Source organism: Phaenicophaeus curvirostris, chromosome 1 (assembly GCF_032191515.1).
Source record: "Phaenicophaeus curvirostris isolate KB17595 chromosome 1, BPBGC_Pcur_1.0, whole genome shotgun sequence".
NCBI lineage: Eukaryota > Metazoa > Chordata > Aves > Cuculiformes > Cuculidae > Phaenicophaeus > Phaenicophaeus curvirostris.
In genome coordinates this window covers 24131113-24144556 of record NC_091392.1, presented here as the reverse complement: position 1 = coordinate 24144556, position 13444 = coordinate 24131113, and the positions used below count along the sequence as shown (strand labels likewise).

Genomic DNA, 13444 nt, shown 5'->3' with positions numbered 1-13444 from the left:
CCGAAAGTCCAGAGTGCCAACACCAACTCTTCATCAGGTGCTAGCTGACTCACTGGCTTTAACGTGTAAAATGAGTAACTAACAATTGTTGAGGTAGTGGTTGATAAGAGTGTGTCACTTAAGTCAATAGGAGTGGACAAATGCTGTCCTACTGAATACCAATGCTGTGTCTGGACCCAGTTAATTAGTACTGCAAAAGCATTAGAAATTTTGAATCAAAAGTGTAGTGAATGTTATACTTTATGCCTTCTCCCCACTTGGAGTACTGTGTCCAGTTCTGGAAGGCTATATAAGTGTTTGAGTGGGTCCAAAGGAGGGCTAAGAAGATGATTAGAGGGCTGGAGCACCTCTGCTATAAGAACAGGCTGAGAGAGTTGGAGTTGTTCAGCCCAGAGAGGAGAAGGCTCCAGGCAGACCTTATAGCGACCTTCCAGCACCTGAGGAGGACCTACAAGGAAGCCGGGGAGGGACTTTTTGCAAGGGCTGGAGATGATGAGGGGGAACGGCTTTAAATTGGAAGGGGGGAGATTTAGATTAGACATGTGGAAGAAATTCTTCACAATGAGGGTGTTGAGGCACTGGCACAGGTTTCCCAGGGAAGCTGTGGATGCTCCATCCCTGGAGGTGTTCAAGGCCAGGTTGGATGGGTCTTTGAGCAGCCTGGTCTAGAGGGAGGTGTCCCTGCCCATGGCAGAGGGGTTGGGACTGGATCATAGAATCATAGAATGGTTTGAATCATAGAATCATAGAATCACGAAGTCATAGAATAGTTTGGGTTGGAAGGGACCCTGAAGATCATCTAATCCTAGCAGACCTTTAAGTTCCCTTCCAACCCAAACCACTCCCCGATTCTATGATTCTTCTTTCTGTGAATGAAATCATAGAACCATAGAATCACCAGGTTGGAAGAGACCCACCGGATCATCGAGTCCAACCATTCCTATCAGACACTAAACCATGCCCCTCAGCGCCTCGTCCACCCGGGCCTTAAACACCTCCAGGGAAGGTGACTCAACCACCCCCCTGGGCAGCCTCTGCCAGTGCCCAATGACCCCTTCTGTGAAGAATTTCTTCCTAACGTCCAGCCTAAACCTCCCCTGGTGGAGCTTGAGGCCATTCCCTCTTGTCCTGTCCCCTGTCACTTGGGAGAAGAGGCCAGAACCCTCCTCTCTACAACCTCCTTTCAGGTAGTTGTAGAGAGCAATGAGGTCTCCCCTCAGCCTCCTCTTCTCCAGGCTAAACAGGTTCCCGTGCCCGCACCCGCCCTCCCGGACCCCTGCCCGCCGCTCTCGGCGCGTTCCCCCGGGGAGCTGTGGGGGCTGCGGGGGCTGCGGGGGCTGTGGGGGCTGCGGGGGCTGTGGGGGCTGCGGGGGCTGCGGGGGCTGTGGGGGCTGCGGGGGCTGGGGGGGCTGGGGGGGCTGGGGGGGGGGGGGGTGGGGCTGGCGAGCAGCTGGTCGGGGCGGCGAGCGGCAGGGCGGACCGGCGAGCGGCGGGTCCGCTCAGGGCGAGCGGCGCGATCCGAGCGCAGCCCCCGCCCCGCCCCGGCCGCGGGCGCCCAATGCGCTGCCGGCGGGGGCAGAGCCGGGGAAACATCAAACCCGGCTTTCGCACCTCGGCGGGGATCCGGGCGCTCCCGGCGCTTCCCCTCGTGCCTCCCCAGCCCCGTCCGCCCCGGGAGGGCGAGAGAGGCGAGCGGGGGGCGGGCGGAGGGGCCCGTCGGGCTCGATGCGGCGGCGATGGGGCGCGGGGTCCCCCTCGGGTCGCTGCTGCCGCTGCTGCTGGCGCTCTGCCCCGCGGCCGCCGCCGGCACCTGGATGTGAGTAGCCGGGCTCGGGGGGGAAGGGCCGCGTCCCCTCGCGGCCGCCGCGTCCCGGCGCTGACGAGGGGGCTGCTTCTGCAGGTGGCTGGGCGTCGCCGCCGCGGGCGGGCAGGAGAAGCCGGGCTGCCCCAGCCCTCCGCTGAGCCGCCGGCAGCGGGACCTGTGCGAGCAGCGACGGGAGCTGATGCCCGCGGTCCGGGAAGGGGCGCGCCTGGGGCTCCGGGAGTGCCGCCACCAGTTCCGACACGAGCGCTGGGACTGCCGCCCGCCGCCCCGCGGCCCCCCCGCCGCCGCCACCGTCGCCGCAGCCTTCGGGCATCAGCTCGGCAGCGGTGAGTGTCCCGTCCCCGGCCCGCCGGGCGCCCCCTTCCCCTCCGCCCCCCCGGGAGGCAAACGCGGCTCCGCAAGATGCGCCGAGCAGGCAAAACCCGCCGGCGTCTTTCCCGAACTGTCGTTCCTCGCTGTAATTGTTTTCGCTTCAGACGTCGGCGGGTGGCAGCGCCTTTAACGAGATCCGCTTGGCTGCGTGGAAACGCTGCGGTGCTCAGCCTGATGCTGGGTTCATCCCCTTGTGTCATAATTACTGAGCGAGTGGGGTAATGAGGCGTGGTATTTCGAAAAGGTCACTTGATTGCAGGTAAAAATCTGCCTACAGCACCACATGCGATGGGAATTACTTTAAAATCATAAAATCATAGTATCATAGAATAGTTAGGGTTGGAAGGGACCTTAAAGAGCATCCAGTCCCAACACCCCTGCCATGGGCAGGGACACCTCCCACCAGACCAGGCTGCCCAAGGCCCCGTCCAACCTGGCCTTGAACACCTCCAGGGATGGGGCAGCCACAGCTTCCCTGGGCAACCCGTGCCAGTGCCTCACCACTGTCATATTGAAGAAATTCCTCCTTATGTCTAGTCTAAATCTGCCCCTCTCCAGTTTATACCCATTGCTCCCAGTCCTGTCACTACAAGCCCTTGTAAACCATGTATCCTATGGTCTCAATTATATGGTATTGCTCAGCACAGCAAGACCAAAACTGCTTTTGTTGCATGAGTTAATAATAGAAATGCTGATATTTACCCTGAAATAGGGACAGTTTTGTTTGTGTTAAGTGTCAGTATCAAAGGTCTTGATCCTGCAAGCTTCTTTTGAGCGCTCTGCTCAATGACTTTGGCATAGCCACTGATGTGATGTTAAGTACTGTAATACTTTATTTTGTGTTTGTGCAACCTTCTTTTTATACTACAATACGACAATGAGAAAAAATCCCAAACATTAGCCATGAGAACATAAAACAAGCAATAAAAAGTGATGCCTATTCTGAAACAGAAAAGGAAAAAACTCCAAAGGGAGCAGTTTATCCTAGGATACGTAGCCCTATGTATCCTAGGATATGGAGCTGTTGGAATAGGTCCAGAGGAGGGCTACAAGGATGATCAGAGGGCTGGAGCACCTCCCAAATGAGGACAGGCTGAGGGAGTTGGGGTTGTTCAGCCTGGAGAAGAGAAGGCTCTGAGGAGACCTTATAGAGACCTTCCAGTACCTGAAGGGGGCTTACAAGAAAGCTGGGGAGGATCTTTTTACAAAGGCTTGTAATGACAGGACAAGAGGCAGTGGCTATAAACTGGACAGGGGCAGTTGTAGACTAAACATCAGGAAGAATTTCTTCACCATGAGGGCGGTGAGGCACTGGCACAGGTTGCCCAGGGAAGCTGTGGCTGCCCCATCCCTGGAGGTGTTCAAGGCCAGGTTGGATGGAGCCTTCGGCAGCCTGGTCTGGTGGGAGGTGTCCCTGCCTATGGCAGGGGGTGTGGAACTAGATAATCTTTAAGGTCCCTTCCAACCCAAACTATTCTGTGATTCTATGATCATATCTTAGTCCTTCTGTCCAATGGGAAGGACTGTTCCTTCAGACCCATAAATGAGTGGCACTGCTAACGCACAGATGAGTGGCACTGCTAACCCACAAAGCTTCACAAGTATGTACTGTGGAAGCATTTTATGATGGTACCAGCACCAAAAACTAATATGAACAGGAGAAACAAACAGGAACTTTCCTGCCCGTGAGCAGAAATCTGGGAGACTGGAAATAACAAATTGTTTTTACAACCGTGAAAATTAGTACAATGACATTTTAGCTGCAGTTAATAGCCAGTTGTTGATTTTCAGCTTGCTTAGAGAGTATATATCTTACTTAACACAGAAAGTCCTGTGCCGCATTATTCCAGAAGTCTCAGAGGATGGAACCAGCTTATGAGGCCCAGGCAGGTCTCTCCATGATTCTTCTGAGTGTGGCAGTTAAAGGCTTTTTATTATGTTGTTTTTCCCATGGCCAACTTATTCTAGGAAAAGCAGATGGCCTAAATAACCTTGTGCTATTCTGATTTCTGCCTGGTTTAAGATTCTTGGGCCTCTTTGCAACCTTTGTGAATTCGAACAACCTCAACGTTTGCTAAATTAGCATGAGGTAGGTTCTGGCCCTCTACCAAAGTAACCTAGGATTGTAACAGCTTCACTTTCCTCCTCTGGGTTCTGAACTAACTTCTTCAAATCAATACGAATAGTGAAAAGCAGAGTGAAGAGTAAGGGGCTTGGGGTGTGGTTTGGGGTTGATTTTTTTTTTATTATTAAAACTTAATTAGCTTGAAAGTTTCTGTGGCAAATAAATTTCCCAACCAGATTTAGAAAGGAGTTACCAAAAATCACATGGTAGAAGCAGCCAGAAACAGCACCATTAATAGCATGGTCATATGAAGAGGCCCTGAAGTGTTTTTTGGATGTGAACATCCACTGCTTTAAACAAGTTAACTCAACAGACCAAGCTGTCATGACTTTAAACTTGTAACTGGTCCTTTTTAATAATAGCCTGGCTTGTAAAATCACTTTCTGCAGCTCCGCCTGGAAGGTAATCAGAGGGAGTTATGAAGTAACGTGTTCATGTCTTGCTTTGTAGGCACGAAGGAGACTGCATTCATATACGCAGTGACATCAGCAGGCCTCGTGCATTCAGTGACACGGTCGTGCAGTGTTGGAAACATGACTGAGTGCTCCTGCGACATGAACCTGCGGCATGGAGGCTCGGCCAGTGAGGGCTGGCACTGGGGCGGCTGCTCTGATGATATCCACTTCGGAATGTCATTCAGTAGAAAGTTCCTGGATGTGCCCATTAAGAACATGACAGGCAAAAGCAGGAGTGGACTGGCAGTGATGAACCTCCACAACAATGAGGCAGGGAGGCAGGTATGTGTCACCCTTCAGAAACAGCAGCAACTTCTGGTTCACCTTCACTGACAAAATAGGATCAACCAAACGTGTTGGCCTGTCCTTGACTGCAGGTACATACAGGTGGGGTCAATGGCAAGAATAGCACTAACATCAACAAAGGAAACGTGTACAAATGCAGAATCAAAGCTGGTTTTAACTGGCTAACTAAATTCCACAGGTTAAAATAAAATCTATGAAATACGAATTAGATCTGGAGTGCTAATGAAAGTTATCTTAAACAGATATTTGAAATTCTGTAGCAAACTTGAAATAGTCTTGTCATCAGCACAATGCATTAGGAGTTTTTTCACTGATTCTTCTGTTACTATCACGACTGGCATTTTTAATGTTTGAACATTGTTGTTTTTAATGCTGAATGGGCAGGTAGACTGGACACAAGGCATTGTTACTTAGCCACAGCCTGGGGTCTATCACTGAGAGCAGAAGTCTAAAGTAATTTAGAGAGGAAATCAAGAGTTAACCTTTTGTTTTAAAAGATGAGATGGAAATGACACCTCTATTTTAAAGTAGACCACTGGATAGGGCACTCATCAGAGAAGTGGGAGGAGACTGGCTTTGGATGGGTCTTTTTCAGCCCAAAGGACTTCAAACACATAATTGCAGAGGAAATGTCTGTGTAAGGGGGTGCAACATTTGGTCCTCCTCTCCTATTCTGCAAAGGTTGATAAATGGGGGCAGAAACAGCCAGTACAGGGAAATGCAAGTCTGTAATCTAGTGGTTGGGCTTTACGTCTGGAATGGCAGAGACTTGGATTCTGGTTCCTGCTTTAAAATTACTTTCTCTGCTTTACATTGGAGTTTTTAATGACCCTCACTGGCCCTATAATACTTTAAATCTGTTTTGCTTAGTGACAAGCTGTAACTAAAGAAAAGAAATGGAGATCCTCTGGTTTTGACTGCACATACTGGTGGACTTCTTTGAAACTCAGTAATTTCCTGTATTCAGAAGCAGCATTAGTGGGTTTTACTGAAGAAAACTTTCCTATCTGCCATAGACAGGGAGTAGGCATAGTAAGACATCGCAAGAGCCATGCTGGTGTCATTGTAAGCTATTCAAATTTAAAATAATTTTACAATTTGCAAGGTAATATACGTAATTTAATTTAATTAAGTTATATAGTTGGAAAACCAGAAAACTCTTGTGGAGACATAGGCTCTTTTCAAGACTGAAGTAGAAGAAGCAAACTTTACACCAAACTGGACACTAAGAACAGTTAGTATGAGTTTAAGTAGATGCCATTCAGTAATTATGCCTTCTCTGTGTCCTCTGTCATCAGGGCACCCACCCCAATCAGCAGCAGGTCCACATGTTCCCTACTCGTCCCTTAACTACTGATATACTTGAAGAAGCCCTTCTTCTGTTCCTTGACGTCCCTTGCCAGAATTGATTCCAAGTGGGCCTTAGCCTTCTTGTTGCATTCCTGCATACCGTGACACCATTTGTATATTCATCCCAAGTTGCCAGTCCCTTTTTCCACATTCTGTAAACTTTCTTCTTCCATCTGCGTTTTTCCAGGAGCTCCTTGCTCATCCATGCAGATCTCCTGCCGCCTTTGCTTGATTTCTTACTTATATGGGTGCATCAGTCTTGAGCTTGGAAGAAGAGGTGCTTAAGTATCAACCAGGTCTCTTGGACTCCCCCACCTTCTAGAGCCCTAATCCATGGGATTCATCCAAGCAGGACTTTGAAGAGGCTAAAGTCAGCTCTCTTGAAGTCCAGGGTTGTGATCCTGCTTATTGTTCTCCTTCTTCCACACAAGATCCTGAACTCCACCATCTCATGGTCACTGCAGCCAAGGCTTCCCCCAGCTTTCACATCCCCAACCAGACCTTATTTTTTTGTTAATACAAGCTCCAGCAGTACACCTCTTCTCATTGGCTCCCGCATCATCTGTGTGTTCCTAGCTGTGTTGCTTCTTCCAGCAAATATCAGGTTGGTTGAAGAACCTGTGAGAACCAGGGTCTGTGTGTGTGAGGCTGCTTCCAGCTGTCTGTAGGAGACTTGCCTTGACTTACTCTTCCTGATCTGGTGGCCTGTAGTAAACACCCAAAACAGTGTCACCCATATTAGCCTGCCCCTTAATTCTTTCTTATCCATAGGTTCTCAACTCATTTTTCATCCACCCCTAGGCAGAGCTCAATACATTCCAGTTTCTTTCTCGCATAAAGAGCAGCTCCACCACCTCACTGCGCTGGTCTGTCTAATCTAAAATGAGTGTAGCCGCCCATGACACCATTCCAGTCATACGAGTTATCCCTCTAATGTCTCTGTGTAAAAGGTAACTGCGTTGGCCGGGAATCGAACCCGGGTCAACTGCTTGGAAGGCAGCTATGCTCACCACTATACCACCAACGCTGTGATGAGGGAGGGAGGAGATAATAATCTCCATAAAATAATCTGCTTTATTTCTGTGCTTTTAAATATTTAGGTATGAATTTTTATTTTAATGCTCGTGTTTATTATTGGACAGTGCCATTTTCTCAGATTAGGGTGGCAGTGGAATTGTGGGGAAGAGGACTGCAAGGCTCTAGAGGAACTTTAAAGAGAAAGAGAGGTGTTATTTCTGTGCTTAGATGGCAGCAACACAGGTCTTCTTTTTGATACCTTGTTCTCTTATCTGCCATTAGCTTTATGTAAGCAACAGTAGTAATTTGCTGTGCTTTTGTCTTCACTGACAGTTTCACTTATGGTCTTCATTTACCATCATTGGGGTCTTGCACTGTAAACTGTACCAAGGAATTGTTCAGCTTTAAACCCCCCTTCCCCATCCCCCCCTCCCCGAGCCTAAAAGATGAACTTCTCTTTTGTTGTTCCTTTCTTTAAAGTTGGATCAGCTCCCTGATCTTATCTATAGCAGTCACACAGCCAGTTGGGCTACCTGTGTCATGGGGACAGAACATATTAGCAAAGGGGAAGAGTGCATTCAGACAAAGATGACGTATTTTCAGTGAGCTGAAGTTACAAGGGGTTGGAGGATGTGATTAAGTGAGTCAATTTCCATTAACAGAATTTTTGACAGCATACAAATTATCGTAGGTATTGGTTTTATGCATAAACCATTTTTTAGACTAGGCTGTCGGTCACCAGGAATGTGGTAGAATCTGGCCCAAAAGATCCATTAGGTCCTGAGGACTTTTATGGGTTTCAGGTTTTTCATGATACTGAGGTCTCCATCAAGGCTTTCAAAGTATGCTGCCACAGATTCATTTTTGCAATAAATTTTGGTACCTTATGACCTTTCATAATAAATACTACTATATTCCTGGTTCTGCGTCTTGAAAGAGCAATCTCCCAGGAACAAAACTTTCGTGAGGGTTCGGAGTTACTAATGGAATTGGTATGTGTAGAATTCTCTTGTTTCTTTCCCATTTCCATATAAAATGCTGGTTTACATTTCAACATCTCATAGTTAAATCCAAGATATATCCATTTTAAGAGAGTAAGGATCCTTTGACTGAGTTTTTCACTGTTTAGGACACTAACCTGAACACCGGAAGATCCAGATTTCATTCCTTATTCTGCAACAAGGTAAATGTCCATCACCTTTTACCATCATAATGTTCAGTGTACTTAGATGTGCAGATGTGAGTTGAGCATCTCTGCCCTTTATATAAAAGTATGAGGGGAATCAGGCACCATGGCTTGACTATTATTGTGTTAGTATTTTTTTTTTACTGAGGGAAGAATTCTTCTCAGTTTTCCACTTGTGGAAATGTATTTAGTCTGCAGAATTTGTGTTCTCACATTTAAATAGCTTGTTTATTTTTACTGGTACTTGTGGGTTGCTAACAGACCCACCAACAGTCTGCAACTGTTCTTTAGTGCTGTACCTGTGGTAGGACGTGCGCTTGTCTTCATGAATAGTCCTGTTAGTTCTACCAGTGGCTTTAATTAGGGTGTTTGCTTACAGGCATCAGTTCCCATTGCAAAACGAGTACTTGCAGCCCTGTCTCAGCTGAGAGCAGTGCACCAAAACAGAGAGCATAGCTTGGTGGTATTAAGCATTAATTGGCATTAAGGAGTACACAAAATGTGATTCCACTGACACCTTAATTGGCTGAAGACCAGTCACACTCTTGTTGCACTAGTACCACCAGGGCTGAGGGGCAAGAGGAGCTGCTCAGGTGGACTTGTGGCTGAACACATTTTGTGATCAGCCAAAGCAAAATGTGAGCTCCCTGTGCTGGCTGTAGAGGCAGCCCAAAATATGTTGGAGACTAACCACAACACTTGGTCATCCTAGCAGCTGGGAAGCAATAACCCAGCATCAAGCACAATTCTGATGATATTATAAATCATTCTAAAGTGGAATGCAACAAAGCTTCATGTGAGAAACCTGAGCAAGACAGAATAAAACCACAAATGTTTATAACAGTTGTGAATGTTCTCAGTGCTTGCACACTATCACATTTGTAGTCCTTGCATTCATCTGATCATCCATACACTGCTAATACAATATATGCTGTATTTTTATATTTTGATGTCAACCTGGGACTCCAACATCAGTTTCTGTTCCTGTTTAGAAACACCGTCTCCCATTAGTTTTCATTAATTCATCATCAGAGAGAGATTCTTGTTGTCAACTGCTGTCCACATGGAAGTAACTCATCCTTAGCACTGAGTAGACAGGTCCAGAGTTTCTCCTGACAATTTCCAGATCCTTCTGTTTCATCCAGCTTTTACTATGCATGATTCTAGGAGACCTGCAAGTACACTTTTCCCCAAGTCAACTTTTCCCATTGTCAATTTTTCCCATTGTTTCTTTCCTAGTTAGTATCCCATCATGCTGCAGTGAAAGCAAGGGTTATATCTGTAATCTTGTAAATCTTATAGCACAATGTGATTTCAAACTACTTGAGATTCTAGTTACTTGCCTTGATACAAATAACTAATTAGAAATTGGAAAAAAACTGTTAAATCTTTTCTGGTTTATATTATGTGTATAATTTATCTTTTCATATCGTGTTTCTCTTTTCCTTGGCATTTTATTAGGTTATCTGTGTTCTAACAAAGACTTTCTGTCCTTGGATCTCAAAATCTCATCTGCCTCAATCACTGTTTCACCTTAATGATGCATATTCTGACTACCCAGTGATTTCCTTATTGATAGATTCTTGAGATATGAGCACAAGGTCAGGTCTGTCTATTAAGCAGAAACTAGCTTGTGAAGGAGAGAAGACAAGTATCTATAAGAATTGCTTCCAGTCAATTTACCACTGATAGAGCTGGTGTGCTCTCCGGGGTGAGGGTCATCTTGTTGCAATGTTCTTATTTCTTCCAGGATGGGGAAAAATCTCTAGTCCCAAAAGCAACTCACAGCAGCTGGAAATATCTCCTGTATTGGTGCATCACTTCACCAGGTTTGGTTTGCACAGGCTCCTGGCTGTTTTAGGTTATGGCATACACCTGCACTTCTTGCTAATGGTTCTTTGAATGCCTTGCTTGTTTGGCTTCCTTAGTAACCTGTACCAACAAATAGGTTCTGTTTATTCACCTAAGACATGACTGCAAGCAAATACTTTGGTCATGTGTATTTTTAACAATGTTTGCAACCAAGTCGGGCTTGTGTCAATATCTTTGGGGTAGAACATGCCAGGAGGCCTCAATTCCAACTGAAATAAATGGATTTAGCCATATGGATTTAACAACACTGGACTTGTCCCAAACTTCAGTGACAGCATTCACCATGATGAAAAGTCTCAGTTTAACACACAGGTTAGAAACAGCTGGTTTTATCTACTCTGTGCCTTGACTAGCTCTGAAACTTTGAAGATGGCATTTGTGCTACAAATAAGCAGTCTGGGACTTCTGTTTATTTCTGGTTATGCATAACGTCAGTAGGACTTGGTAGGATTTCAGGCCTATGACTTCACTGCAGAGTCAAGGCTTAGAAAAATGCACAGATGAAACGATTTTCTCAGGGGAAACCAGAGGAGGGAGCTAGATAGATCTGTCTTTTGGTTTTTTAGTTCCCTAAGACAGTTTGAGAAAGACACAGATTGATGGCAGTTAATACCATTTGGGGCTGTGCGGTAAGTGAAGGTTTAAGTGAAATATAATAAACATCATCAAGTTGTGGGTGGGTTTTGTCTTCCTCATTGTGTGGGAGATAGTGGTTCCTCCATTATTTTTGAGTAATCTGAATCTGTATTGGCCTTGCTGCATGAGAAGTTCCAAGAGAAATTTACTATGAGTTAATTTAAAATTCGTATTTTCTGTTACATTTCCCAACTGCCTTGATTGTGGAAATTAAACATGAGGGGAAAGGTTATTAAAATGGAAGATGGTAACATGGGCTTACCACAACATTTACCAATCACCTTTATGAGTCTACAGTGGCTCCAGAGAACATGTTAATGGAAAGGTAAAACAAAATGAAACAAAAATTATGATATCTTGTCCTTTTACTGTATCTGTGTACGTGATGATTTCACTGTGCACCCTTCCAAACTCTAACGTGAGATGTGTCAAAAGCCTAACTGTATAATTTTATACTATGACTGTTAGATACTCCAGAAGGAAGTATTATTTTGATTGTCTGCTGACTCAGTTGTAGTCCCCGATAAAGAAAGTTACTGCTGTTTACAGATTCCGGTTCTTTGAGGCTTGGTCTCCTATAAACTGAGCCAAAAATCTTGTGTGTTGCAACAGCCTAATGTAGGCTGCAGATTCCCATTGTTGGTCACGCAGTTATTATTCAGCCCAATGCTTGCATCTGCATAGGCATGGAAAAGTAGTCCATCTAGGAGTATTTTAATATTGATAATAACCGTGGCAATTTTGCTAAAACATTGAAAGCTATAAAACTGATATGAATGTAACTGTCAAACAGAGCCATTATGCAACTGGAAACACTAGAAACTCACTATGATACTAGCGTACATAAACTACAGGAACAGGGCTTGATCCTGTGAGAAGCGCCTGAGATTTACTCCAGAATACCTGAGCTGAAGATACCTCTGCAGACCTATTGTGGCTCCTTTGACAGACTTTCTGTGTTGCTCAGAGACATGGGCATTCTCCTGTTCTTCCAACATAAGTCTGACCCGAGGCACCTCCAGGTTGTAAGCTGCACCCTGTCGTGTGTCCTCAAGCCATTCCCGTGGCCTTAGTTACAGACTGTGTTGTGAATGTTTAGTGAGCTTGATGGTAGTCGCAAGGTGCTCTGAAAAGAGGGCATAGAACTGCCTAGTAAATGTCTTCCAACACAGGAATGGTGCCATTTTCCATTCCAGCGATGTGAGGAGCAACACAGGACATATCATTTCAGACACATAGGGTTCTCTAGAATGAAAAGCTAGCCAGAAATACAAGCTTTCATTATTGTGACTTGATATTGCTTTTATCACCATTGCAAAGTGCGAATGCAGAGCACTTCTGAAGATCAGGCTTCTCATAGTGGGGGTCTGGAGTCAGAAAGCTGATTCCAAACAAGTGTCCTCCTGTGCTCTGGCTTCCCCATCACTGCAATGGCGATGGCAACTGTGATATTAAATACTTCAAGATGTCTTTGTTACCGATGTCAGGCAGTATTCCTAATGAATGAAAGTCCACATCCAAATGTAGCTCTCCTTTTGCTTTCAGGCTGTAGCAAAGCTGATGTCGGTGGATTGCCGCTGTCATGGTGTTTCTGGGTCCTGTGCTGTGAAAACTTGTTGGAAAACAATGTCCTCCTTTGAAAAGATAGGCCGTTTTTTAAAGGATAAGTATGAAAACAGCATACAAATATCAGACAGACTGAAAAAAAAGCTACGCAGAAAAGAGAAGAGCCAGCGAAAAATACCAATTGGGAAAGAAGACCTACTGTATGTGAACAAATCACCGAATTACTGCGTCGAAGACCAAAAACTGGGGATCCCTGGGACTCAGGGAAGGGAATGCAACCGCACCTCGGAGGGACCTGATGGCTGCAACCTCCTCTGCTGTGGGCGCGGGTACAACACCCACGTCGTCAGGCATGTGGAAAGGTGTGAATGCAAGTTTGTCTGGTGCTGCTATGTGCGTTGCCGGAGGTGTGAGACCATGACTGACGTACACACCTGCAAATAAGATTAAGTACAGAAAACATGGCCAAACCTCCCTGCACTGTTTAGTAAATACAACTGCCATACAGGCAGCAAGTACTTTTACCACATGGGACTGTAGGGGGAATGGCTATTGCCAAACAACAGGTAGTCCAAGCATTTGGTGTATGAAAGAGCGACCAAGTGAACAGCAACCTGCACACAGGGACAGCTGAAATAACAAAAAGGGACTCCTGTTTACACATTTGGACAAATAATTTCATGAGCAGGGACAGACACTAAACTTGCCAAGTCTTTTAAAAGCCACAACATCAG

At 46.0% G+C, this 13444-nt stretch overlaps 1 protein-coding gene and 1 non-coding gene across 2 annotated transcripts; one reads left to right on the top strand and one right to left on the bottom strand.

Moving 5' to 3' along the window:
* The first annotated feature begins 1724 nt into the window (after positions 1-1724).
* Positions 1725-13373, top strand: WNT16 (Wnt family member 16). The gene is made up of 4 exons (XM_069849757.1): positions 1725-1816; positions 1901-2151; positions 4773-5059; positions 12690-13373. Exons 1-4 carry the CDS (start codon positions 1737-1739, stop codon positions 13152-13154), a joined length of 1083 nt encoding a protein of 360 aa, XP_069705858.1. The 5' UTR covers positions 1725-1736; the 3' UTR covers positions 13155-13373.
* Positions 7389-7460, bottom strand: TRNAG-UCC (transfer RNA glycine (anticodon UCC)). Its single transcript has one exon. It is a non-coding gene; the product is annotated as a tRNA-Gly (tRNA).
* Positions 13374-13444: the final 71 nt, after the last annotated feature.